Source organism: Chironomus tepperi, unplaced genomic scaffold, assembly GCF_022539635.2.
Source record: "Chironomus tepperi strain 1889 unplaced genomic scaffold, CSIRO-AGI_Ctep_v1 contig_85, whole genome shotgun sequence".
NCBI classification, from domain to species: Eukaryota; Metazoa; Arthropoda; class Insecta; order Diptera; family Chironomidae; genus Chironomus; species Chironomus tepperi.
In genome coordinates, this window is record NW_027226207.1 from 1,510,994 (window position 1) to 1,537,999 (window position 27,006).

A 27,006-nucleotide genomic window follows, 5' to 3' on the forward strand; every position below is an offset into this window, starting at 1 on the left:
ATCAATTGCCGTTGAATGCGCATATGTAATGGTATCATTTATCGACATATAAATAAACAATTGTATTACACTGTTATTGTATTCGATTGTATGTATATACAAATAAATACGAATTTAATAGAATATAAAAGCGTTTGTTTTATGTATGATCCAATAAAAGCACCTTTAGCAATACATTCTAATCGATATTCTATTCATTTATTCACAAAATTGAGGGTGCGCCATTATCTATCCGCTTTTAAAGTTCATGTTTGCTTTAAAATTCTATGCTTGCGGCACCAAAAAATGTGTAAATTTTCATTCTGACATCGATCACTTTCCATAATGTACAATGTTTCCATAACTGACATTGCATGCAAAAAGGTTTCAAATTCACGCATTAATGACCAAAAGGGCAATAACATTAGAAGATTTACAACTAAGCTATAATTATCGATTATTGTCAATTAATTTATTGACATGGGGGGCTTTTAAGAGCAATAAACATTGAATTGTAAATAATTGTTCTGTGCAAATATGAACTTAAACATGTTGCAGACGTGCTGGGTCGAATTAATTATTCAATTACCAAAAACATCCTTCAAAGTATGCCATTTAATTAGGAGAGTTTATGGCAAACACATGAGTGAGGTAAATTTAAACTTTTATGTTGAGAATCACTCCACAGTTTTGGTTTTAAAGCACCATGGTAATGCCTTTTTTGAAAAAAAAATTTTTCTATCATGCCACGCTGCATCATGGTAAATTAAAATCCTCTTTTCCTCTCTCTTTAACCACCCACTCGTACTCTCGTCTATCACTTATGTCGATAATTTTCTAGCTTCATTTCACGTACAGCCTATAATCAATCATTTAATTAGCTTTCTCAATTTGAAAACAATTTTTGAAGCCGTCTGAATCAGGAACATAAAAACTTTTTAGTGTCATTTTCTGAAGGATATAGGATGTGATGGATGTTGTTTGTCTGTTTGTCTATAATGACTCTATTGGCTTACTAACTCTGTTGTAGGGTGATTTACTATAGGATTTAGGATCTAATGCATAAAAATTGACACTGTTTGCCTGCTTACTAGTTTGTCTAATGCTTTAAGGCTTGAAATGACTTTTCTATGAAGTTATTGCTCTACTGAAGCTATTTGGCTATTCAAGCCACGACTCTTTGGCATACTCTAGCTAAATACAAAGATTAGCACTACTAGTACCGAATTGTTTACACACCATCGATGCTAAGCTCCGGAACTAGACTTATTTCGGCTCTGATACTGAAAATCTTAACATTCTCACCCAGTTTGCTTATAGATTTATGAATTACTATGAATCACCATTAGTTTGGTGCTTATCTACAATATCAAGCAATTACCCCTAGACTAATCAAATGCGCTTCCAGCTCTCATACCTGTAATCATCATCCCTAACACAAAAAGTTCCAAACGTAAAGAAGAATAAAATCTTGATAAAGTTTATAGCTTAAACTTTGATAATGACACAAAGGAGTGTAACGATGTTATTTAATCGATTGAGATAGCTAATGCAGGAGCCTCAAGGGTGAAAGACTCAACCCGCATGAGTAAGCAAAAGCTTTCAAAAAACAAATAGATGTATCGAGTGAGAGAAATAAATAAAAAAAAAACTTTAAACAATCACTTGATAAACGTTCAATCGTAATAAAATCATTCACTCTCGTTCCTTTCGTGCCATATCCTTTATTTCTTCCTTTCGCACAATTGAATTTTGAAAAAAAGAGAAACATTGAATTTTTATGAAGCAAAAGATCCTTGATAATTTTGCTTAAATTGCTCGCTCGTGTCTCAATGAATTTTCATTTTTGCTTCTTCGTCGTGAATGCTTCACACTTTTTAGTGCCATTTTGGGATATAAATTGAGTTTTAGGGTCAATTTGTGTAGTGTGGCTGGGTTGATAGTTAGTCGGCTGATATGAATTTTAATTTGACAGTCACATACATAATTTAGGCAGTGAACTAATGAAGTCAGGTTTATATGTATGTCTGCAGTCTGTCAAAATTAGTCATGATCCTTGATGGCCGCACGTCACAGACCTTGACGAAATAATTGGACAAGCAAGGATGAGTTCGATTCTCAAAATTACTCAATGCATGAACCGCCTTATGGAATTTCCTATGAATCGTATCTCAAAATCCCCTTTTAAATCCCCAAAATATGCATCAATATCAATAGTTCTGCAGAGTCTACAATAAAAATAGATCCGGAACTGATTTTAGCCAGCAGCGCTTCCACTTAATCTATTAAAAATGCGCTCATCTCGTCAATTTTTTAACGACTATTCATGAACTTTTGTTCTATAAAAAGGCAATATAGCTACGCTTTCAATCATCGTATCTTTCCAGCCAAATTCTATTGTATATTGAACGAAATGAAAATAGAAAATTGAGGAAAAAGAGCGCAAGAAAAGTTCTGAAAATTTCCATTTAGATGAAACGAGACATTTGTATTCTCAAGCGCTTAAAGGATTTCAGTATCTGAGGTAACGATGCTCTTCAAAAAATGTTGTTCATAAATGAGATAAATGTTGCCAATAAAGGAAGTATTTCGACCTTGAAACATACCTAAAATAATTTCAAATATCTCATTTGTCATAGAAACGATTGGGATTCCATTCTTATTGCCCCTTTTTTATGCCTTCTTCATTCTGTATGAATGATATCTTATTTTGATTTAAGCATCATTTCATGTTTTGCCTTTTTGTGGTTCCTTCTAAATACAATCAAGCAAATGTATTGAAGATGAAGGATATTGCGTTGATATTATCTCTTGGGTGGGAGGAATAGGAACGCAATTTATGTGAATTACTGGGAATCTTGAGTAATGCTGTCATTATTTTGTAACTGGCAAGGTTGTTACTAAGATTCAGGAATCAATCCAGAATTTCGAATCAATTTCGAATACTTTCGAACAGTTCAATTTGAAATTGTAATCAATTTCGAATTTTCGAAAAATCGAATTTTCGAAAATCAATTTCGAAAATTTTCGAAAATCAACTTTTAACTTGGAAATTAAATTTCGAATACATCCTAAGATGCAGCTCAAATTATTTAAGCAAATGTATTCATTGAAACATCAATAAACAGCTTTTCCTACTTTGTAGCAAACAAAAGTCATCAAAATAATCGGATTGGGCGTCATTCAGTCATTGACTGACTTGAATGTTTATTGAATATACAAGTCTTGACCAAAAAGAAGCATACCATATCATATAATGGTTCTATTTTCACCGCAGGATCATAATTCATGCACATATTCATTATTATGGCTGTTAAAGGCTATAAAGAATGAGAGCCCTTGTTGTTTTGGCGTTTTTTTAATTCAATAACGAATTCGGAAGTTGATCATATTTTATGTTGAAAAAGCTATACTTATTCCACATACACATAAACGTCAATTTTCAAGCAGTCCTGAATGAGAATCTCTTTTTTTTTTGCTGGTTGTTCTAATTTTTTTCCCATTATTGTATATATTTTGCTTTCTGAAGGCCTCACATTTTTCATAACTTCGTGTGTTGCTTTTCTGCCTTTTTCCTTCCTTTTAGCCACGCTGTGTTGTGGTCTCATTTATTTTTTTTACCAAGCTATTGCTACTTTTTTTTCATTCTTTTCGCTTCTATTTGTACGGAAAAAGGAGAACTCTATGTCTGTGTGGTACACAAAAAAATTAGCACATGTTGAAAATAAAGTTGAACAATTTATTGAGTTTTTGCGTGATTTTTTTGAATATTTTTCTTTACTGCCACTTTTACTTTCATTTCGTTTTGGGGACTATTACGACATATACAGCAACAACAAAAAAAATAACAAAATTTGAAATACCTAATAAAATGAATGAAGAAATATTTTACTCTATTATGTTTTTTGGAGCTACCACATATATACTACTCAATAAGAACATTTTGACTTGATCCCTAGCCATTTTTCATGGGAACGAAAGCTAATTGGAAATGCTTTTACAATGTTTATTTATATTCTATGATTATGTCAAGGGGAAATAATTTGGTGAAAATTACCGAAAAATTGGTATAAAAAATTATTTTTTTTGGTATCATGCCTTATTTTTTTGTTTCATTAGACTTGGTCTAGCTCGTCTATGAAATTTATTATGGAACAGATTTTTTATTATATTATTTATAATTCTTGTATAATTCACAACATTAGTCTGTCATTGTTGGAATTTCCAATTGCTACTTTTTATTTCAAGGCTCATTACATTGGGAGAGCATGCTGCCTGCAGATAAAATGTGCGTGCGAATTATCCATTAAGTGAATTTTTTTCTTGAGTACTCCGAAAATTGAAGTTAACAATTCCGTATATTGCCAAGACGCCCCGTCAATATTCAAAATGTACAATGAAAGCTAAACTGAAATGGGTTCTGTGAATTTGGGGAATTCTTGGAGAGTTGGAATGAGATATGATAAATAAACACGTATTTTTCTTAAGGAAGGAGTAACTCCCCTACAGCAAGTAAATGACTTAAAGCAAATAAAAAAGGTTGTAAGTGAAATTGTTTGTTTCTTTTATAAACAACGATTATCAAAAGAAATTGATGTTTTGTATCGAATAATGTCAGTTTCGAACATTAAAAATTCATTTTCGAAAATTGTTTGTTTACATTCTCACATCACGATTTTGAATTGAATTTATTGCTTCATTTTTTATTTATTCGATGTTTAATTAGTAAAAGTTTGTATAAAAAGGAGGAGCAAAGCTTGTAATTACATATTTTGACTACTAAATTACTTAGAAATGCTAAATTTTGTAAAAATTACATTGTGTAGCTTTCGAAAATCGAAAAAATTCCAAACAAAACCTCAAAATAGAAAATTTTAAACATAAAAATTCCATACAATTTTCATCTCAATTTAAAGTCCAGAATTCACATTAAATCACTGCAATAAACATAAAAATGAACATCAAATTTTCATTCATAAGCTCATCCCCAACGATGTCAAACGGGCCAACATTGCTAATGTAATTAAAATTCTAATCAATATTTTATACAATTTTATATCAAAACAGCAATAAAAATTTGGCATGAATGAATATAAACTACACCATTAAAAAATCACAGCCATTAAAATTTTTTTATGGCTTTTGAACATTCAAAAATAATTAATTTACCTACAGCTCATGTTACAGACTCCCCAAAAAAATCATTTAATTAGCACCAAAAAAAAGTCATATTTAGGAATAATAAAAACAAGTTTACTGTTAATTGATTTTAATTACCATGGAAATGATGACAAAATTGGTAAAACAAACAAGACTTCGCGTTTCTTTGATTAGAAGAAATAGTCAGTTCCATTGAACTTTATTCGAAGAATCTCAATAAAGTCGTAATTGATTTATTTATACATAGTACAGACATACAATGGTTTCAAGGTGCGTGAACTTTTGACATGCTAAGATGCTTGAAATAATCTAATTAAAAAGTATAAAAATATCAATAAGATAGTCAATAGAATGTGTTGGATGGAATTTAATTAAAGAGGTGAACAAAATAGACACGTACATGTGATTGTAGAAATGAAGTGAAGCTTGTATGTCTTATAATTATTTTTGTGTACTTAATAAATTTTACTGTGCTAGTTTATTTCCACTTAGGGATGTCTTGTGAATAGACTCGACGAGCAGATACTTTAGTAGAAATAAATAATGGCTATTTTAAAATGAAAAACGTACTGTAATGTTTGCTAATTAGCAATTACGAGCGACGTCTATTGAATATACAATAGATTGCTCTAAAGATTTATTTTTATATTAGAGATCTTCTTGTGGTTATGGTACTTAATACCAAAGTCACCATCATTTGAATTTTTAATTCGATGTTGTGTTTAGATTTATTGCTCGTTGGGGCAGGACCGAGCATAAAATTAACGAACATGAATACGAAAGCATTAATAAAAATTTGATATGTTTAGTGACAGAGCTGGATTTTGGGGATTTAGACTTATTTAGTAGGATTTGAGCTCCAACATTGAATTTAAAGACTTTTGAGTATTTCTCTGAGATTCTTGCAATTCAATCCTTTCCCAAAATTGACTCTGCGCTACATAAAATCAGCTAGATTCCCATCCCGGAACCACAAAATAACAAAACATTAAAAAATTTAATCTCCGCACTAAAATATTTTTTGACATAACTAAATACTGCTAATATGTTTTAATCTACCGCGACATGAACAGTTTAATACCTCATTGCCAAACGTAAAGAGCTTTAATATGCGTAAAATTAGTGACATTCCTAAGCTCTAATGTCAATCTCATATTGATGTATTTGTATTGATATATGGGTACTCAAGATTGATGCTGTGTAACCTTACACGGAGATCTTAATGTCGTACAATTGAAGAGTGAACTGGCAATTGCATGAAGTATGTCAGGTTTGATGAAATTCGGTCAATTTCTATACACATGTCAAAATTATTGCTATTCCAGTTTCATGTTAGCGTGCTTGTAAACTCTAATAAAAATTACATTTCCTCAGTTAGCCCTAATGACATTGAATCACAAAAAAAGCAATAAATGCGACGCAGATAGAATCAATTGATTAATTCCATGAAGAAAAAGTGTGTTAAAATCACAAAACATCCCACAAAACTTTCCCGAAAAACAATAAAAGTGTCAAGCTCTCAACTAGTCTATAAATAACTTAATAAGAAAGCAAATGGAATTGACGAAAATAAATAAAATTGTTGAAAAATGCTAAAAGTGTTTGACAATCCATAAACAGCTCCTACAACATTTTCGACAAGTACAATTGAGCTAATTGTGATGGAAATGACATCATAAAAATTATTGTCGACAAGATTGAAGTGATTTTCATAGTCTGATTGTCGTCAAGTTCCAAATTTTTTTTTTTTGGAATTTCCACACCATTGGTGTGAGGTAATTGCCTGACTGACATTTCAGCTACAAGGAAAAATATTTTTCAAATGAAAATTAATTAAACTTTTTCAATTAATCTCAATACAAAATATTGCTTACGGAATCATTCTAAAATAAATTGAAGCTTACGTTCTGCTAACATCCAGCATTTCTAATCGAACAAAAGGAATGAAAATGAAAAAAGTTTTTTATTATTTCAAGTCATAAAAACTTTTTAAAATTGTTTATATGAACAAAAATATAAAACAAAAAGAGGAATGGACAATACACAATACTGGGTATGCATATACCATATTATCGAATAACGTGAAGCAGATGACTTGCAATTCAACAAACACTGGTTTTTTACAATCGTACAGTTCACATATGTTCTCACACAGAATGAAACAAAAAAAAAAAATAAAATGATGAAAACAAATTGCTTCTCTTCGTGCTCAAATGGATGAGTTATCGGTTTAAAATAATAATAATAATGTGTATTAATGGATGAATGGGACCATTCTGTTAAGGCGAGCTGGTTTTTAAAATTAATTTATTTTTTAAAATAATTTTTCCCGTGCATTTTTTTGAATTGACTTTTGGGTGTTTTAAGAATGAGAAATTGCTTCACACTTACGGATATTTTATTATTTATATTCGTGTGGTCTCCTGGGGGTTGAATAAATTTTAGAGCTACTTAGAGAATTTTAATTTTTTTTTTGTTGGCTTGGTAGCAGTGTTGATTTATTGGCACTTTCGTTGTATCGCTTGAATTTTTGATACATGCAATGATTAATAAGATCGATCTTAAGTAGGAATCGAACTAAAATCATCACAATATAGAGAGTACAAAGAGCCTATTCTGAGCCAATTGGCTTCAGAGATCCTATTCTTCTACTGTCAGATATACCTATATGACTTGATACTACCAAATTCAACTGTAATCCGACACTACAGAGAGTATACCTTCTAGAGAGTAGAAACTCTATGCAATTCTTGGCCATGTCAGCTACAATATTTAAAGTGACTGGTCAATTTGCCTGTTACAGAGATTCGAACTCACATCTTGATATAATAGTAGCATTTTAGACTCTTAATCAACTCTCTGACCACTCGACTACTAAAGGACATCTTCACAAACTGACAACATCTTCTTCATAAACCTCAATCCTATCCATCAGATCTTGAAGTCAACTTTAATTCAATAATAAGTCAATTCCCCTTCACAAAATTGCAGTCAACTTCTAGTTTTAATATCTAATTTACCAACTCTTCTCATTTTTAATAAGATTACCCTCTTAATTCTCAAAATTCCTCATAATTATAGTCAAATACAAAATTCTTAAATGTCCACAAACTGACTTAATACAAACAACCAACAAGATTTCTAGAAATTTATAATCAGATTAAAATTCAATCGAGACTAGAAATCCCCTAACTTAAAGTAGACCATAAATCGGTCATTTGATCAGGCAGAGAGGCCCTTCAGACATCTCGAAGAATGCATAATGCATGTTTATTGAGCATTAGATATAAGAACAAACGAAACAAAAAACGAAAATGGAGAGTAATGAATTTTTAATATATATTTTTGTAAGCCATCTGTGCCTTCTTATGTGTCTTCTTTTTAACTTTTGTTAGCATTTAGCATATGTAAATATACCTTAACACAAAAGGGAAGTAAAGAACCCAAATATATAAATCCTTTTCTGTTCTCTTTTTTCGGCATCGCGTTCACAGAGACGAAAAAAAAAATCCAATTTTTTCAATGGCACAGAAAGAAATTTTAATGATTAATAATTAAAGGGCAAGACACAGTATTGAATGGTTACTAAATTAGAATTTTACCATTTGTTCTTGAACACATTTGGAGGGGTTTATGTTGCCTTTTGTGTCATTATAAATTATGCCGAGTCAGAAACTTTTAATTTTTTTTTCCTTTTGTTCTTTCTTTATGTGATTTTTGGTGCAGGTTATGTTGGAAATGGCTGTTTTGATTGCGTCAGTCTGTTCACTATTCATTCGGCCAGTCTGTCCGTCAGTCTGTTCATTACTCTTTAAGCCAATCTGTTCACTAGTATTTCGGCCAGTGTACTCACTAGACTTTCGGTCAGTGTGTCCGTCAGTCTATTCACTAGTCTTTCGGCCAGTCTGTCCGCCAATCTGTTCACTAGTCTTTCGACCGATCTGTCCGTCGGCTTGTACACTAGTCTCTTGGCCAGTGTGCTCACTAGACTTTCGGTCAGTTTGTCCGTCAATATTTTCACTACTCTTTCGACCAGTTTGTTCACTAGTCTTTGGGCCAGTTCATCTGTCCGTCAGTCTGTCCGTCAGTCTGACCGTCAGTCTGTCCATCAGTCTGTCCGTCAGTCTGTCCGTCAGTCTGTCCGTCAATATGTCCGTCAGTCTATCCCTCAGTCTGCGTTTCAGTTGATCTAAAATACCAAAATCTATATCAATTATACTTTGCCGTTTCAAGAGCAGTCTTTTGTGTAGCATAAATTTTTGTGTTCGGAAACAGCACGTTTAGAATATATTTATGAATAAATAATGAATAATAAGACATACAAGCACGTGAGACTCTCATTTGAACAAAATTTTTAGAGGCGGAGATGAAAAAAAAAACTTTTTTTTGGATTTGATTTCATTTTGATTGCTAATAGAAACGTATTTGCTGCTTTTCTTCGCTCTGCTTCTGTAATTTTTACTTCTTGTTTTCAAACAAGCCTAATAATAATCATCTCGCATGCTATTTTTATATTGTTGTCATAACAATATTGTTTTTGATGTTGAAATTTCGCTTTATAATATGAATTTACATAATTGATACAAATTAACTCACAACAAAAGATTAACATCGATTATTGATGAGATAAGCACGAAATGATGATAACTTTTATTGCTTTGTCATTTTTCGAATATTTTTCTCGTGCCTTTGTTGAGTAGAATGTGTGAATGGGTATAAATTGATATAAATCGAGATGCTGATTGCTTCATCATGTATTCGGAATTGGACTTGTGAATTGGAATTGATTGTAGCTTATTTTTTGGGTCTTTCTTTTGGGTAATGCTGTATTGTTATATAGTTTTGGAAATAAATTGCATATTTTTGGTATTTTCTATACTATGTTAAGCTAATACTGTCAAACTAGATTCCAAATTCTATGCTTTAAGCTAGTTTTTGGATTTATAAAATAATCAACATAGATAGTCGAAGATTCAAACTTTAAAATGAAGTAGCTTGACTCTTGCGAACCGCCAATAATCCTGATTAATGACCAGAAACCACAAAGTTATTCAAAAACAACTGAATTAGCAAATATTTAATATTCATGGCTTGTACCATTGATCACATTCATTATATGAGTGTGGCCTGATATGGTCAGACATAAATTCCATAATATTGACACTTACTTGGATTTTAAAATGTTGATGATACTTGAATATGTTGCTGTATAACTCATGTGGACAGATTTTGATTTTCAATATGAAAGAAGTGTTTGTGGACAACGTTGGTTCAGAACTGCTCAACTTCATCCAATATTCGAACCTTCATGTCGAACTTGATTCTTAAAAACTGTTGGGGCAGTAAAAATTGCTCAAGTCTTTGTACCGAACTCAACCCTGTAAAACAGTTGAAATGATATAATTCAAATTAATAACTTTCTATCCAAATTCTATCTTAAACAGCATATTAACAAATTTTTTGATCAGTAGGCAGCTGCTAATTATGAAAAATATTTACAACGGAACGAAAATTATGAATAATTTATAGATTAATCTCTAACATCTTGCTGATAACCAAACGATTTCTTATATGATTATTGAAAAATCCGACAGGAGATCTTTCAGGTTTTGAAAATAAATTTCTCAAGCCGACTATGATTTTGTATCAAAAAATAATCTAGATTTTACAAGAAATATTTCTAGTTCTGAATGTATCTGACACATGCTGAATTCCAAATTCTCTCTAATGAAACAATTTTCATTCAAATAGCCTCAGAAAAGTTACCAAAAATTTTATTTATGAGGTTTTTATGCCCATAGAATCAGTAGAATGAGTTTTTGAATGAAAAGGTTCATTTCATAATTCTATTTACTCAGAACAAGAACTTCTAAAAATAACATTCGTCCTCAACACATAACTTTTAGTATTCATAGAATTCATCATCCGATTTGGTGCTTAAAATTGAGTCAAATTCAGTTTTCCAAGTAAGAATATTGCAAAATACCAATACTGTACTTGAAACAGGGTAAAGACCTTACCTTATTCTCCGGTAGAAACTAATAAATAATATACAGACATCCCCTAATAAATATTGAGTATTTACGATCAAACCAACGCAAAGTTTGAAAATATGCAACAATAAAGAAATCAAAGCAACCACAAAATTAAATTTACATAAAAAATTATGAATAATTAAAAAAAGAAAGTTTAAGGGTTGAAGGTTCAAAAGGAAAAACTTCTTCCTACAAGTCTGAGAATTTAAGGATTGTGGAATAATATTGGTCTACGATGAGTTTCAACAAAGTTGCGTTTAACCTTTGCCATCTTTAAAGCATAATATTTTTGTATTTAAGGGTAATTTTAATCAATATTGCTGGAAGGTTAGATGAAAGTAATGAACAGCCAAGAGGAAGAAACTCGGAAGTATAAGAAAAATTGAGGAAAATTGCCTAAAAACTTGGTGAGTTGACAAAAAAGAGTTTGTTCAAATTGGGGTTGATTATTTGTTACGAAAAGGGGAGCTGGGTCGATTTTCCGATTCCGACTGATACGGTTCAATAGTACACTTGGTACGGAAAAGTGCACTCATACCAGTGGTCTACCTATACCACCACCAGAGTAATCGGTTTGAGGGCTAGTAATCGAGGTTCGAGTCAAAGTTGGTTAAAAAGAGCTTAAAGCAGGCATTGTTGCTAGCTTTTCGCCACATTAGCCTTCAATTTGACGCTGTCGTATCCTTTCCCAGAAATTTCCCAGAAACCCCATTAGAAGTCTGCAATATCCACAATATTCAATATTTCCATTGACAACCTTTATGAATGACCCCCAAAACCCAGAAAATAAATTGAAAATAAATTTCATAAAAAGATTTTACCTTTTTGTGTCTTTGTGTGCCTTAAAGTCAAAATTAAACTACAAAGCATCAAAACTTTGAAAGTTCATTAAACTGCTGTCAAAACAGAACAGAGCATTTCCTAGCCCCCTCATAAACCCGCAAAAGAAAAGATTCAATTTCTTCTTCCCATTTTCCTATCCCTCTCGTGTCAATAGCAACGATGAGCATTAAAAGGTCTTCCTCCAAGTAATTCACATTTTCCCTATTATGAAAATTGTTTTTCACGAAAATTTTTAAAAAGAAAATTTTTGTGCCCGTTAGCGAAAAATAAAGGAATGAGTAACACTTTTTTATTACCTCATTTTCACATCAGCAGACATCGTTCCTTTATCTCTCTGTGAGCGAGCATATGCTGTTGCTTTAATTAATAACAAAAAGGAAAATTATTATCATGAAAAACTTTTTACTAACCCACAAAAATTGTTTATTATTTTTTGGATATAAAATTATGTTTTTTTTGGTTCCCGTCAAGCATTTCATCCGGGAAGGTAGTCGGAAGGGTTATATGGGATGCAAAATTTAAGAGATTTTTGAATTTATGTCACAGAAAACCAAAGGAATTTAGTCTAAAATTGTGTCAGGAAGGGTCTTGGGAGGGTGACCCCGATTCCAATCCATCCTAGGTACGTCCCTGTTCACATCACTCGATTTAAGCCTTAATCCTATATATAATATGAAAAATTAATTTATTTTTAACTTTCGTTAAACGAAATCATTTTAAAATAATTTACTAGTGCGTGAAAATGGTCTAGATATGATGAATGTGCGGATTTAAAAATTGCCTGCGTGATTTTTTCACGAAAAATATCTTAATTGCTATTTCCCTCACACCCATATGGCTTGAAAAAGAACACAGACAGATTTTTATGTCGAAACGTTTTCCAGATATACGTTTAATATTTTTCCCACTCATATTCACGCTATGCGCCAATTTTACTTCCCTTTTCAATGATTTTCCTCTTCAAAATTTTCACTTTTCTCACATTGGAATTTTCGTTTCTGATTTTTTCCGTAGAAAATCGGATTTTTGAGTTTGGATTAATGAATATTTTAGGCAATTATGACTGAAAAAGGACAAATTTCTATGCCGAATTCAATTCACAATCTAATCTTGCCTTCCTGGAATCTAGCCCGGGAATGATGATGAATGGAGCTGAAAATGACTTCAATGTTGACGTTGATGAGCTTGTGTGCAACTGCACATAACTGTGTAGGAGTTTGACATTCTAAACACTCCACAACAGTTGCTTTGTCGTTGCCATTGACCATTGCCATACAGACCATTAACTTACTTACTTACGATGCTGGCTGTTCAGATTATCTGTGATCCATGGCCTCTCTCAGTTGACATCAAAAACTGGCTTAGTTATCTCATGCTCTATCGCTGGATGTTCATTGCCAATTACCAATACCAAATGCTTCACTGCTTCCATCAATAGTCTTTTTCTAAGCCTCTCAGTTAGCTCTAAAGCTCGGTGACTGCCTTTTGCCAACTATCAATACCGATACTTCTTGTATCTAGCTACAGCCTCTCTTCAAGCCTCTCATACCCTCTCACACCACTGATTGAATTCAAGACATTGAGTTCAAACTAAGTTTCACCCAAAAACATTGATAACTTTAAGATAACGATTAGTAAGTGTGAAGTTAACGACATTAACACATCTCAATATGGCACAAAGCATATACTAAAAAATGTGTCACGTCGTCTGCGAGAGGAGAAAAACAAGCAAAACTTTTCACATAAAATTTTCATTATGAAATCATTAAATTGTCAAGTTTTCATTACAATTCAATAAGGCATTGACTTGCTTCCCCCCCAAAAAAAAAACTTTTTACTTACTTACTATCTCCTTAATTTATATTTTTTCTCTTTCATCTTTAAATTAAAGTGCGCAATTATATATATATAATTTTAGTCACGTCGTCAACATCACAAAGACATCTGATTTTCTTATTTTCATTTCCCACGTCACTTGGCGTTTTCATGTCAATGACTATAATCTGTATGCAGAATATAGACTGGAATAAAAGGTTTAATGAGCAAACAAGAAAACGAAATCCAATGAAAAATCATTTTCCGACAAAAGTGTCAGAAAAAGGCAATCGATCGATTGTATCAATGTCAAATAACTATGAGTGCCGAAAATTAATTTCATCGAGAGAAAATTGAACATAAATTTAATGAAATTTATTGCAAAAACTAATCAAAAAAAAGAGAGAAGGAATAACAAATAGAATGAAAATAAATCATTTTCTTCTTCGTCTTCTTCTCACCCGGACGATGTCTTTTTGCTTTGATGGATTTCAATTAATCATTATTAAAGGCGCGCACACAGGGAGAATGAGAGGAAGGAAAGAAAACGATGTCGAAATTTTGGAAAGATTTAAAAATTAGTGAAGATGTGGTCGGATTTGGGTGATTAAGGCGCAGTTCTATGTGGGATAAGAAAATTGAGGAAGATAGAAGCATCAAAAGGGAAATTTAAAAAATAACGGTCAAAAAATATTTGAAAAATAACGGTCGATAAATGTTTGAACAGTCAAAATGTTTTCTAGAAAGACATTGATTAAGAATATTTAAGACATTCCTTCTTGCAATGCAAAATCTGCCATTTGCAGTCATAGACTTCCCTGTTAATCCATCCTACAACTTCTAATTTAACATGCAAAAAGTAGAAACGTCAAGTTTTACGTTACGTAATCTTACGTACGTTTTTCTACTTTACGTAATTTTACGTACGTTTTTCTACGAACTTTTAAATACTTTTAAACTCGAAATCAAAGAACTAGACAAACTGTTGCCAACAGTAACATCATTCACACAATAAATTACTCTGGAAAATACATCGACTGAGAGTGAAATGACTGATTTGAATACTGAAAATGTGGTTTACTTTTCCGGTATTGCGTACGAACGAGAAGATGAAAAAAAAGGCGAAATTAATTTGATGCCTTTCAAAACTCATCAACGATGGGCATGTCTAAATAATCTTCAAGTTAATTAATTTCATAATTGATTGAAATGATGTCTTTCAACTTGAGAATCGATCAGTTAAGTTCTCTTTTTTTTGAGTATTTAGCCAAAATTTCAATCTCCTGTTTTGTGTAATAGATAAATTAAATCAGTCAGAACTTTATTGAGATTTCTGTTGATTAATTGAAAATGATTTATGGAAATGGATAGAAATGGAAATCTCAACTCTATTCATCCGTAAATATTTCATAATTTATCTTTATTTAAAATACTTTTTTTTTATAATTTTCATAATCAAACATAGCAGAATACAGCTATTCATATAAAAAAGTTATTTTTTTTATGGTCAGATCTAAATATTTGTTGAGATGACAAGGAAAATAAACGAAAAAAAAAACATAATTTTTTGGTTCATCAATCATTCTTGAAAGAAGGTTGAATCATGGAAATAGATTATCCAAATTTTTCATCTATTATTTACCAAGTCAAAAAATTTTCATTCAACTTTTTTTTTTAAATCATCACTTTGTTAATCTAATTCATTAGCGGCAACAGCGAATCATTGTCGGTCTTTTATGCGTTTACAAAATGAATTATTCAGTTTAAATGTCGAAGTTGAAGATGAGAGTTGTAAATTAATGTTGGAATATTCACACCGTTGAAATTATGTTCTGTAATTGATTGCTTTAAGCTTTAAATTCACTCAAAATGAAGCATTGCATAAAATTTATTCAAAATAAAGCATCGCTTTACAAAATAAATCATTGTTTTAAAAGCATCGCTTTATAATTCGTCTTAACTGATGCATTGCTTCCAAAGCATCGCTTTAAACGAATTCAAAAATAAATTCCAACACTATTCAATCCCAAATCATTTCCCACTTAAAATCTCAACTTTCACTTTATCCTACCTACATCACGAAATTACGGTTCGAACATAAGGGAGCATAAGACTCTAAAATATTTATAAGCGAGAATAGAATCATACAAGGAATTAAGTCGAAGAAAAATAGAAATAGAAAAGGCAGAAGTCACGAGGGAATGTCACAAATGTCGTTTAAGTCTGGATTACATCAATTTCCATCTACATTTTTCTCGTTTTTCTAATGCTTCCGATGAAAAAATAAATCTCAGAATGTATCTTATCATGTGAAGCTGTTAATGTAACCTTCCTTTAAATGACGCACATCTATAGGATTATCGGGTATATTTGGAATGTCAAATAGAATAATGACAAAACAGGATTGACGTCGTTACCTCGACTCGAATTTTCATCGAATGTTTCTGCTTTATTGAACAGAACTGAGAGGAAAAAATTCGTTTTTTTTTTGTTATTTGTAAAATGTTAGACATGATTGATAGAAGGAAACTTTATGACATTTGTAGAAATTAATAAGGAAAAAGTTTTTCAATTCCTGTCTATTAGCATTCACATGTGTCGATAATAACTTAATGCTGCTGTTTTTTGCTAACGAATGCCAGGTGTGGGCAACATTTGTGCTAGCAAAAATGCTATGAACCGTATGCCTTGATCGAGGCTTACCACTAAGGTGTGCCACAAAAAGCAAAAGGTTGCCCACCACTGATGTATACTGTATGAATTTATACAGCCTTTTGTGTAAACATTTAATGACTTTTTTCTGCTTCGAAAAATTTTTCTTTCCGATTCCTTCGGCAATTTTTCGATATCCTTCTTCTTCATCACTTTTATTGATTTTGTTCATTTTACTTTTGTCAAATGTTGACACAATTTTTCGTCGATTTATCATAACATTTATTGTCATACGACAAATTTGCTTTCCTCTTTTTACAACATCCTCAACAAGCAAGCAGAAATATCTTAGGTCAAGCAAAAAAACACAGGAACTCTCACATGTATGAAGGACTGTAGACATTTTCTTTTGATTATAAATGAAGGCAAAAAGTAGCAACTATATGAGGCGAAGGAAAAAGGGTCATTTTTGGAGCTATTTGTTTAACTTTCTAAATGACAAGGCACTTTTTTCATATATTCGAATGAATAGATGTTCAAATAAAACAAAAAAAAAAATATATATGCAGCATATCCCCTGATGGTTCGTAATATCACGTAAAATGTAGAGCATGAAATTCAATGCGTTGACACTTTACTTGAGCGAAAAGAGAATAATTATGGGTTATTCGAACTTTGATAAATATTTGCAATGGACTTTATTACATGCTGTGAGTCTTGATGACAAGCTTTAAGCTGTTCATTCAACGGGTGTTGAATTTTCTCTTTTTTCGTATTGTAATGGCTGTTTTAGCTGCGTTGATTAGGACTATGTGATTGCTATCAAAAATTAAAGAACTAATGGAAGAACTAATATATATTACGCGTTTTCTTGTGTTTTTGTGCTGGAATGTGATATTCCACATTGCTATCTATGGAAGTAGGTTAATGTTAGTTTAAAATGTTCATTTTATGAGTTTTTCATCACTTTTTGAGGTTTTGTTTACAAAAAATTGACATTTAAAATTTGTCCTTTTTGGTCACATTTGTTGGGATTTGTTGGTATTTCTAGCTTTGCTCCGGGCATAAAAATAGAAGTGAAAGACTCTGAAAATATTAAAGTTTGTAATTTAGCCACAATTTGATGTCAAAAACTCGATGTGGAAAATGTAAACAAAGAATTTTTTAACTTAACCAAAAATTCAACCATAACATTCGGACAGTAAAATCAGACGTCCAATCCTTGACAAAATCACTTCTTCACCAAATCCCAACAAAAAAGAATTATTTATCAAGCAAGTCTCTTTGAATATAATTTGAAGTTTCTCTTGTGCAACGTGCCATGACTTATTGATTTCACATTTATTCCCCAATCAATATGAAAGCTCTTTCTTATTCAAATAATAAAATTTGTATGGCTTTATATCAACAGAATAATACAAAAAAAAATTATGGAAATATCATCGAAACAACCATAAACCTTTCCAAAGTGGACTAACAGAATGAATTTATGTATTTAGGAGAAATTGAGGAATTCTCTCTGTTCCTTTCTGACATTGCTATCGTATTCCTTTATAATACCATTGCTACTTCAATTGTTTTGACAATAAAAGAGGGAAGAACAAAAAAAAGATTCAGCATGAATGGAAAAGGAAAGGATTGAATGGTATCAGAGATTAAAATTCTTTTCCTTTTTTTGTCGATTCAGGGATTGTGAAGGATCATTTTAAGTAGCTTTAAAGTGTTGTAGATTTGTTTATATGAAAAAGATTTAAATCCACTTGAATTTGTCGTCTCATTCGCCATTCATGTTCTGTAATCTAGAAAGAAGCTTTCCCAGAAGAATCATATCCTTTTTAGGAGGAGGAAGTTGAGGCAACCCTGTTGCAGTCACAAAAAAGCTTTCACTTTTTTTGTAAGACACACATGCTCATATGATGATGTACCTACATGCCAACTGCTGGCTAAAAATGAAAGCAAAAAAAAATTTGAATGAATCCTTTCCAATTTCTCTTGTCGACTTTTTTTGTGTGTGTATGATGTACCTAAATACATTTGGATATCATTGAAATTTGCTGGAAAGGACAATAAATTGATATTTTGTCATGCATGCAAATTTTGACGTTGAAAAAGGCACAATGTATGCTGTAAGCAAAAAAAACTAAATTAAATTTTCTGTATCTTTTAACTTTCATTCCAGGTCCACTGTCGGAGGTGCAAAGTGCGACAGGATTAGATGTAACTTTACCATGTGATTTATTTCCCACAACATTATCATCACCTTTAGCACAAGATAAAGTAACGTTGGTAATTTGGTACAAAGAAGGCAATCAGAAGCCGATTTACTCGTGAGTATCTTCCTTAATGTTATATTTATGTTTACGTAATTACCCGTTTACCTAATATCGAGATACGCAGATGTATTGGGCAATGGAGAACAATATCATTTACTAAGTCATGAGTCATGACGATAAAAAGCTCTTTGCGTCAAACTTCTTCCTCCCTTTTTTTACAGTGCTATTTTATATAAACTTCCGCCTACATAAAAGTATACGTATATACGCATAAAGTACTAAAGCTTTATGTCATCATTTTAGTTAACTTTTCTTTTTTTATTTCCATTTCTTTTGCGAACAAAACTTTTTGCGCACACATAATTTTGCTGAATCAACTGTGTTATTTTTAATGATATATTTTCATAGAATCAAGCATGGCATTAAAGCGTATACATCAAAGGGGGTCGTTTGCTCATTACGTTCATGGTGAAGGAGGAGGGAAGGGGTTTGTTAGAATTTAAACCAGTCGTGGGCAACCTGTGTGTCGCGGCAAATACCGTGTGCAGCTTAGATCAGGCGTATGACCAAAGTATGCCGCAACAAATAAAAGGTTGTCCACCTCTGATTTAAACAATAGAAATTCTGAGAATTTAAATTGCTCAGTTTAGTTCAAAAAGCTCATAAATCTGTGACGTAATAAGCAAACAGCCCCAAATATAGAACTCTTTTTAAATTATTACGAATGAATGTAAAGCTCATGAGCTAAAGCCAAATTCATAAATTATTCATCTATTTCTTAATAATTCTTTAAGTAGGTTGGATATACCTCTTGACTTTATTTCTCATCTTCTTCATTTTCCATTTTTTTTTTTTTTTTTGATATTTTGTCATGACATAAAACAAATGTAGCATGACAATTGAGACATTACGTAAAAATATATATACTAGAAATCTCTTCCTTAAAGCATGACGTTGCTGAAAAATCTTAAGTGATTATTTCTGTTTAAATTGTTGCGTTTCGTGATTTATTATGCGCGGCATGGATTACTTATAATGATGATGCTGTTTTGATATGATGAGAGATGACTTTTATTAGTACTATTAGGTACTTGACTGTAGTATGGAATTCTTAGAATTTATGATATATTGTGATTAATCGATAAATATTGAATATTTGGGTATCCTTGCAGTGGTTAAGGACAATAAAGATTAGAATAAGGTGTGAAGCATAGTGAAGGATTTGAACTTCTCGAGAAATGGGGCAGATCCACCTTAGACCACTTTATAAGTTACATAACCACTTTATAAATGTGGTCAACTATTGCTTGTAGAGATTATTACAGTTAACCTCTATCCTTTGAGCTCATAAGGTAGTTTAAGCTAATAAAGACTATTACGTCATTACCCCACATTTAATCAAGTGACGCAATGTCAGACTTTTCATCATAAATCGCAATAAAATTCTTGGAAAAGCTATTGTCAGAGTTATTGTTTGCATGTCCTGTTTTGTTTGCATTATGGGTACAATAAAGTACCAAACATTAAGTTTCTTGGTATAGAATCATAAAATTAAACAAAAGTTACTAAAGAAAAAATAATAAAGTACTAGTCATAGCCAGATATAGTAGATTCTCAATTTTCGGTTCAATTCCTGCCTGAATCTCAAAATTCACCTGAACTTGTCTAAATCAAAGCTTTATCATGATTTATGATTCATAAAAGCTCCCCTTGTAGGCTGAAAATCTACAAAAAGTTCAAAGTTCAAGGACATGCAATTAAGATATCTAGTCAAAGTTTGTCGCTTCCAAAAATTACTAAGTAACAACTTATCATATTAATTCGAACCTATAATTAATAATTTAAGAATCAATCTTGTTCATTATTAAATCCTTTTAGCGCCAAACTCCCAATTTAATATTTAATTCTACTCTTTCAGCCCACACGCCTCTAAGAACAAGGCTTGAATGAACAAAAAATTCTTTTAAATTTTCTACGAAAGAATTAAAAATTGATTCGATGGAAAATACCTAACGACAAAGAAAATTATATATTAAATTCCTAATGCCTATTTTCTTTTCCCTTTGTACAATGGCTTTATACCATCTAATAAATCCCAAAGCCGACATTCTCGGATTCTTTTTTGAGAATATAAGAAAAAGCGACTCCAATAATCGCACGAAATCTCGAAAATCGATTTCAACACGCAAACCAACTTAACAGAAATTAAATTGGATAAAATGAATCAATCAATCAATTTTGATCTTGTTACTTATATACCTGTAAATAGGGGTATGACATTACATTAGCAAGGCTGAATGGTGGCAATTTGGTATAATAGCATGGTTAGAATGTGATCGAAAAATATATTTATTCTTTTTTTTCCTTTATTTCCTAAGGATTTTGTGTAAAACAAAATATTCAACAATTGACATTCAATTTTAATGAAAGGCTGGATGATTGGACGGTTGACAGGATGACAAATTGGATGATTAAATGGGTGTTTGATGACTTTGAGAATGTATTTTTGCTTTTTTATTTTTTTGTTAAACAGTTCAATGGCTGGATTGACTTGAGAGTGATGTGTGGGATTGTTGACATTATTGGTCACTTATTGACTGCACGAATCGATGAATTGGTTCTTTTAGATGGTCAATCGTTAGTATTTTGTATGAACGAATAGGATGTGTGAGGTTTTGTTCTCAATTTCAATCACCAGACCATCAATTGCAGTCATTGTGAATGTATAGAGAGGTTACTTTGTTTTTACGTCCATTCTGAAGCCACAGCTCTTAACAAAATAGAAGCTATACCTAAAATACACAAAAAGAATCCTAAAGCATCTAAATTAAAGCAGTCAAGGGAACCGAAAATGTTTACATAAACAAATAACTCAAAAGCATCTCACCGACCAGAAAAGTGACCGCAAAATGGCACAAAACAAATCTATTACCCAAAAGATTGCCTTAAGCACCAATTTTCTATTTATATCAAATTCCTCCTCCACCATAAAAACACAATAAACCAAAATCTCTGCCTGTTATTGCGATTTACAGCAAGGAATTTATTTTTTTTTGCTCCCTCCATCTCCTCTCCTACACGAACAGAAAAGTGTATTTACGGCAAGTCCATATCCAAAGTAATTTCCTATTCTCATTTTTATTCCAAATATTTCCACAAAGTTCACGTGACTGCAATTTTGCGTTCTATAACTAAAATTGAAATGGACTCTCTTGTCGACATAATTTCTTGTAGACTGTCTAACGTCTGCACGATTTCTATTTTTTTTTTTTTTTGAAAAATAACTTCAAGAGGCGCTATTTTGATTTCATTGTGAGGCAATCGAGCAAGCTTCCTTCCTCCTGACTCGTTTTGTTATGTTTTTAATTTCTTTTAGTAAGCTATGATATGATCAGGTACAGTGGTGGATTAGGGGAGCTATGCATGAAATTGTTTGGCACTTATTGGTTACTCAGATGAATAATTTGGTTCTTTTGGAATGGGGAATTCATAGATTTTTGTTGCAATGGATGGGGATGGGAGGGATTATACTCTCAGTTGGGAACTTTGGATCATAGAATTACAGTACTTGTGAACATTGTTCGAATCCTTATCATATTGACGGCACACTTATTAATAGATTTAAAGGGTTGAGGAGATTGATCTCGGATGGGAATCGAACCTCCGCAGTGATACAGTTTTCCGGTCTATTGCTGTACCACTCGGCCACAAAGGCCTAATTCTTGCAAAGGCAAATCCGCCTATTTAAGGCTCGATACCACAGATTCAGCTCTGCTCACACACTTCACTCGGCTACTCGGCATTACTCTCACACTCGGAGATTCGCCTTTATATGGTCCGATATTATAGACTCCTTTGTGCTCAGACACCACACTTGTATTATCCAATCCCGACAGACTCAGCGATTTCCACAAGAACTTGTCAAAATCATGAAAGTCTACCTTAAATCCTAACTCCGCCACTGACCAGCTTACAAAACTTAAACCAAGCAAGAAGGGAAGTCGATTTAATTTCTACACAAAAAATCATAAAATACGAGTTTAGCATAACAGAAATCCAAAGCGTCATAAAGCGATGCAAGCTGGTCTAGTAGTTGAAGAATGTGTAAATATAAATAGATGTTGGGGGAGTTCTTTTGATAATACTGACTGAAAAAGAAAGATTTTCAAAGCAAAAAACAGAAAGTATGGGTGGTTGGCTTTATTAGCTTCATAAAATTATTTCTTGTTTCCCGCTATACTCTCGCATCGTTTCCTCATTCATTTCTTTATTTGGCTTAATAAAAGTCATAAATAATAAAGTGGATTACACAATAAACGACGATGAAGTGACTTTGCTTTTTGGCTTCCATACATTTTTTGTCTTTTAGTGTCATTGCTTCATATTACAACACCCCTTAATTTTAATTTACTCATCGTTCTAAGTCGTTGTCATTGTTGTAAGTGACTATAGCCGTGGCTGTGTATTAAATATGTATGTACAGAGAAGAGCAAAAAAAAAATTTTTTTAAATGCTTTTATTTTTATTCACATAGCACATCTTATTCCTTAACTCTGTGCTGTTGTGTTGTCTTTAAAGAATTAAAGAATAAAAGGAAGACTTTAACATTAAAAAAAAATCCCTCAAAGTTTATTCTTCCTATGTTCTTTTTTCGAGGGGGATTGTTGTTGGTTTTGTGCTGTATTTTTAACTTTTTTCCTTTTGTTGTATGAAATGGACTCTTGAGAATAACAAATAAGGATTATAACGGGATAGAAATATGGGCAGGATTGCTTTCATGGTTTTTGATTTAGACAGACTTTATTTAAGAATTTATTATTAATGCTAGGGAAGCTGAGCTGAGATTAATCTAAATTGGGCGGAATTACATTCAAAACTGCTTACACTTCCTATTATTCGGAGTTTATGTGGTGTTGGGGTAGAGCAGAGTCTGGAGTATCAAGTCATATGTAGGTCAATCTGGCAAATCAAGAGTTACTCCTCTGTGGTCAAGTTGGTTAGAATTTAAAAGCTGTAGCTCACTATTTTGTAAGAGCGTGGGTTTGATTCTCATCAGATGCGACAGTAGAGAGACTCCTGTACTATCCCTAGTATCCAAGTTGCCAACACTGAGTAGCTGTGTGTCTCTTCATTCCCCATCCTTCAACTTCTAAAGTGTATCACTTAAATGTAGTAGGCGTTATAAAGATTGACAATTTATTTCTATAAAGCCACCTTCCCCCTTCGCAACAAAACATTTGCCTTATGAACTCTATCCCATGTTATCATGCAGCCATAGAAGGAGTAAAAAAATGAGAGAAATTTTTTTTTATTATAATAAATTGCGTTAATGTCTATAAAGCTCTTAGCTTCACATTTATTTCTCTGTATTTCCTTTATCTATGTTCCATGAGATAACCTATATAAAGCCGCTCTTATTCTTTCCATACCATGTTGTGTTTTTCTTTATATTCGTGTAATTATTTTAAAAAAAGAATATAATTAAAAAGGTTTGAAGAAATTATGCTGGGAAAAAAAAGAAGAGACTCTTCAATGATAGACAGATGAAAAAAGCATTTCTGAAAGAATTCCTTTGTTAATAGCTTAAAGGGATGAAAAAAGTTTTAATTTTGTTTTTAAATCTGCTGGAAATATGTAAATATTTTTAAGCGAAATTTTGTTAGTTTTGATGATAAAAATTGTATTTTAGTTGCTGGTGCTGGATAGAAAGGAATTGTTTGAAAGAATTTTGGGTATTCTTATTATTTTACAACACTATCAAGTGGATTTCCATCTAAAAAAATGTGCAAAATTTCTATTTAGACCTTCCAGAAATCCTAATCCTTACAACAACATCCCATCTGTACTTCAACGAAAATCATTTTATGTGAAAAACTTTACTGTGCCATTTATAGCGTGCCTAACATTCTTATTTTTTTATCACAAATGTATTTTAGGTAGTAAATTTGGCAGCTTTTTTGTGTTTTATTCAAGTTTTATCTTAACACCGATATAGGATTATGATTTTGAATAGTTTATGCTAATGCATTATTGACATAAATCTTATGGCAGCAATAAAAGATATCTGTGCAAAATTTTACTGAGTTATTGCCTTTTGTCTTGCAATCGTGAACTAATAAATTTGAAATTTATTTAGTTTTATTACCTAATGGCCTAGTTTAGGGTGGATATAAAAAAATCAATAAAATATTTCGTCTAGCCATTTTTGTGGCTTAATTTTGAAGAAGTGTGAACTTTTATTTAGTTTAAGCATGACTAACGGCTTTTAAAAATTCGAATTTTTACAACATTTTTCTAAATAGTTTAGACAACAAATTTACAAATTTCGGACTTTCTACTATCATTATATGAATAAAACTGATCTTAGTAGCTTTGCTCACTATTTTTTAACATTTTGCAATCAATTGAACATCAATTGAACTGCAAATAAGGATTTTATTACCGCTCAAAATCTTCAAGTGAGAATGTAAACAAATCATTTTCAAATCTCGATTCTAAATTCAATTGCATTAAGAGTTCCAAGAAGATTCAGAATAAAGTCTGTCTGCACACAAAATCCAAATTTCCAAAAATAACCTAACCAGCTCAATATGATGAACGAATTATCATAAATATTTTGATCTGTTCCTCATTCTCTTCTGATTTAACAGCAATCTGATTGAATAGCAATTTCAATGCATATTAAAATGAAAAATTCATAATCCATAAATATGGTATTAGCCTTAAGCAATCATCAATTTTGAAGACTTAATCACTGCATCGTTTAAATTTTATTGTTTTGCGAACATTTTTGATAAACTCATAAAATCGAATTGCAATTTATATCCAACTGCAAATATTAACTACTAGTGGACGTGCTCGTTATGGATCTAGAGAGTATAATTTGTTTGTTTTGAGAAGTTCTTACCTTTTCGTTTTGCAAACAAGATTCAAAACCAAATACTATATAGTTTAATCATTGCAATGCAATACAATAAGTGCTTTCAAGGATATATCAGGCATTAAATTTTCAATAATACAGCACATTTTCATTCTCATCTGTTTGCTGAAAAAGCAGCACAATTGAGCAAAGACAATCGCTTATTCATGAGATAATCTGAAAGATTAAATTCTCAAAATAAAGAAAAGAAATCAATAGAATCATCAAATGTTGAAGGAACTGAATGTTGAAAAGGGAAAAAATATATAAAAATCGAATTTCTTTACTTGCTTATCGGTTGTTCATTAAACTTTATCTTTTCGATATATTTACTTGATATGTTTATTTACTTTTTTAAAGAAATGAACTTCATCGTTTCTTCACTTCCCTCTTAACATTCACATATGCATAGAATTAAACATTTATTGACTTTACATGAGTAAACATGAAAAAGAAGAGGGGGAAGCGAAAGTAGATTTAAGAAGCAAAAATAAACTCATTACATCAGCTGGTTTCCGGAACAACTTGAAAGAGATGAATTTTTTTTTGTGACTTTTTCTTCAAAATTTCTCATAAGACTCTAATCACTTCTGATTTTAAATGAAATGAGATTATATATTCAATGAATCGATATTTTAATGGAATTTTAATCTCAATATTGAAATTGAATTTCTCTTGTGGATGTAAACTGGAACAAACAAAAAATTGATTAAGGAGATTAGATGTTGTAAGTGAGTCAAGGTTCTTGTGGATTTCAAAGTGTTTTATGTTGTGGGATGAATAAGCAATTATGTAACTTAGTAGGTCAGTTATTAGATTAGGATTATTTAATTTTATGCTGATTTGGATGAGTTTGGAAGATGAACTGGATGTTGCATGTTGATTTTGTATCTGTGGTTGATATTGAGACATTCGGAATGTTTTCTGGATTTGTAATTTTGATTTTCTGATATTGAAACTTTCGATGGATGATTCCATCTTAGATTCAAATATGGTATAGATCCTGGATCTGTATCTGATCTAGGTTGCTATAAAATGCTTTCCATCTAGCTCTATTGCTAGCTGTATAGCAAAGTTTGTACAAATTATTTTTTTTTTGCATCTATCTGAGATAAATCTTCTCTTAGAGCCGTCCTACCCCATGCTGCTCATCATGTAATACATACTGCAGTTTAACTCTATACTCCTCTAGTAATTTTCGTGAAAAATTTCATTAATTTCCCTTTATTATGAAAATAAATTTAATTAAACACGATTCATCGTTAACACAATTTCCTTAACATTTTCACTTGAATGCACCACAAACGCGAATGTCCGAGAAATAAACAAA

The 27,006-nt window shown here is 31.7% G+C and overlaps 1 protein-coding gene across 1 annotated transcript in view; it reads left to right on the forward strand.

The window, feature by feature from the left end:
* Positions 1-27,006, forward strand: part of side-V (sidestep V) — a 92,536-nt gene that overhangs the window by 28,819 nt on the left and 36,711 nt on the right. The window contains exon 3 of the mRNA XM_070634431.1: positions 18,664-18,811. Within this exon, the coding sequence (XP_070490532.1) occupies positions 18,664-18,811 (148 nt within the window). The remainder of the gene's footprint in view (positions 1-18,663; positions 18,812-27,006) is intronic.